This window comes from Asparagus officinalis, chromosome 2, assembly GCF_001876935.1.
Source record: "Asparagus officinalis chromosome 2, Aspof.V1, whole genome shotgun sequence".
Lineage (NCBI taxonomy): Eukaryota > Viridiplantae > Streptophyta > Magnoliopsida > Asparagales > Asparagaceae > Asparagus > Asparagus officinalis.
In genome coordinates this window covers 6,944,455-6,946,420 of record NC_033795.1, presented here as the reverse complement: position 1 = coordinate 6,946,420, position 1,966 = coordinate 6,944,455, and the positions used below count along the sequence as shown (strand labels likewise).

Here is a 1,966-nt window from a genome sequence, read left to right as displayed (position 1 = left end):
AAAACCATTATTCTTTGAAAACAAGTATCACAATAGTGCAATCCTACATGACCTAATCTTATCCATTGAATTCAGAATATATGGCAATGGTTGGAGGAATTTGAGACTGTTCGCTTATCACCTAATTAGAGAGGATCTGAATCCCAAAAACAAACACATATGACTACAACTACGAAGTCTTAAAAACTTAATTAAGCAGAGCTTTAACTACAACTGCACATCAGAATTAAAATGGATTTAAGGTGATTTCTAATTTCCGTAGTTTTTCTTGAAAACAACTGAAACCTCCTGATGATGTGAGAGCTGTGTCTTGGCATTCCCTCACCGAGTTTCCATGTTTAAAATAAATTAAAAATAAATTCCCTAAACCGGCCCAATAAAGGCCCATTCTGCGCCCATTCTCGCCTCCAAATTGCGGGCCCCAAAAGTAAAAGCAAATTACAGGATCTATCCCTTTCCCAAAGAAATTGCTCTCTTTTTAGAAAAGGTTACCTAAAAACAAAAGCACCAAAAATAAAAAGAGAGAAAATAAAAAACCGCGATCTTTGCTCATTTCAGCTAAAATCAATGGCGATCCCCCTCGCCGTCCTAACCCTAACTCTCTTCTCGAGCCTTCTCCCTTCTTCTTCCTCCGTCGGCGGATCCTTCGACGTCCGCCACCACCTTTCCACCGTCACCAGGTCACCTCTATTTCTATTATTTTTTTCTTCTTTTTTTGGTGCAATTTGTTACATTTTTTAGTATTTTTTCCTTTTTATCTCAATATGACATGGTTCGCTGGAATTTGTGATTTTTTTTTGTGTGTATTTTAAACTCGTATAGGGAATTTAACCAGATTTTATACTTAATCTAGCATCTAGCGTTGGAAGAAATTTATCACTCTTCATGGATTTGAATTTAGTTTTAAATTGATTGCTTTCTGTACAAGCACACACATTATCTATTGTAAAACACTGGTAAGTTAACAAAAGAAAGATTTTTTTATGCTTTATTGTTATTTAAGTTCCATTTCTATCTAAAATCTTATCTGAGATCAGGATTGTAGGATTTAGAAGGTGATTCCTGACCGTGAACTCATTAATGATCAACTTTCTAACCGTATAATACTAACCTTAAACAGGAAATAATAATGATTATTTGATTTCTCTCTGAGTTTGCAGATATGATGCTGGAAAAGAAGCAAACGTTGCTGTTTACCAGCCACCTGCTGTCCCGGATGGATGTACCCCATTTCACCTGAATCTTGTGGTAATTTGTGATAACGTCTTGTGTTTAGATTTATGGTGATGCGGTATTTTAAGTTTGGATAAGTTTTATGGAACTGTCGTGAAGTTTCGTTTCATAGATTTTTTAGAAAATTGGACAAATTCCCCTTACTTTGTCATCGTTATTGGTGCCGTACATGGTTATTCTTACATGATTCAAGGGAAAGTAAAGACGGTTCATTGATCAAGATATGTCTAGGGGCTAAAATGTTTAGGAGGATAAGTGGCTATTTGTTTGATCATTTTGATTCTAATGGGACATGAGTTCTTAGATTATTATTATTTTGTTATTAATAGGATCAATGTAGACTAGTAAATAGCAAAGTAGCATATATCTCTAGTATCACTCATGCATTTCTTTTTGAAAATTCCTACCTCTATATGAATTACTTGAAATATATAGCTCTGTGCATGTTGTAGTGAGTCTAGTGACATGCTGCTTCTGGCAAACTTATGGGCTATCTATTGAATGAATTTTTATCTTGAAAGTTATCAATCAGAGCGTTTAATGCAGGCAAGACATGGAACCCGTGCTCCTACCAAAAAAAGGATTCAAGAATTAGATCGGCTGGCAATTCGTTTGGAGTCACTTCTCAGTGAAGCAAAACAGGCTGGACGGAGTATTCCTTCATGGTTGTCTGGTTGGAAATCCCCTTGGAAAGGTAGAAAGAGAGGTGGAGAGCTGGTTAGTGAAGGAGAGA

The 1,966-nt window shown here is 36.1% G+C and overlaps 1 protein-coding gene across 1 annotated transcript in view; it reads left to right on the top strand.

Annotated features, from left to right (window-relative positions):
• Positions 488–1,966, top strand: part of LOC109830085 (multiple inositol polyphosphate phosphatase 1-like) — a 5,630-nt gene continuing 4,151 nt past the window's right edge. Inside the window, 4 exon segments of the mRNA XM_020397236.1 lie at positions 488–680; positions 1,161–1,248; positions 1,780–1,964; position 1,966. The exon segment at position 1,966 is cut by the window's right edge and continues 66 nt beyond it. Coding sequence (XP_020252825.1) covers positions 568–680; positions 1,161–1,248; positions 1,780–1,964; position 1,966 — 387 coding nt within the window. The 5' untranslated portion in view covers positions 488–567.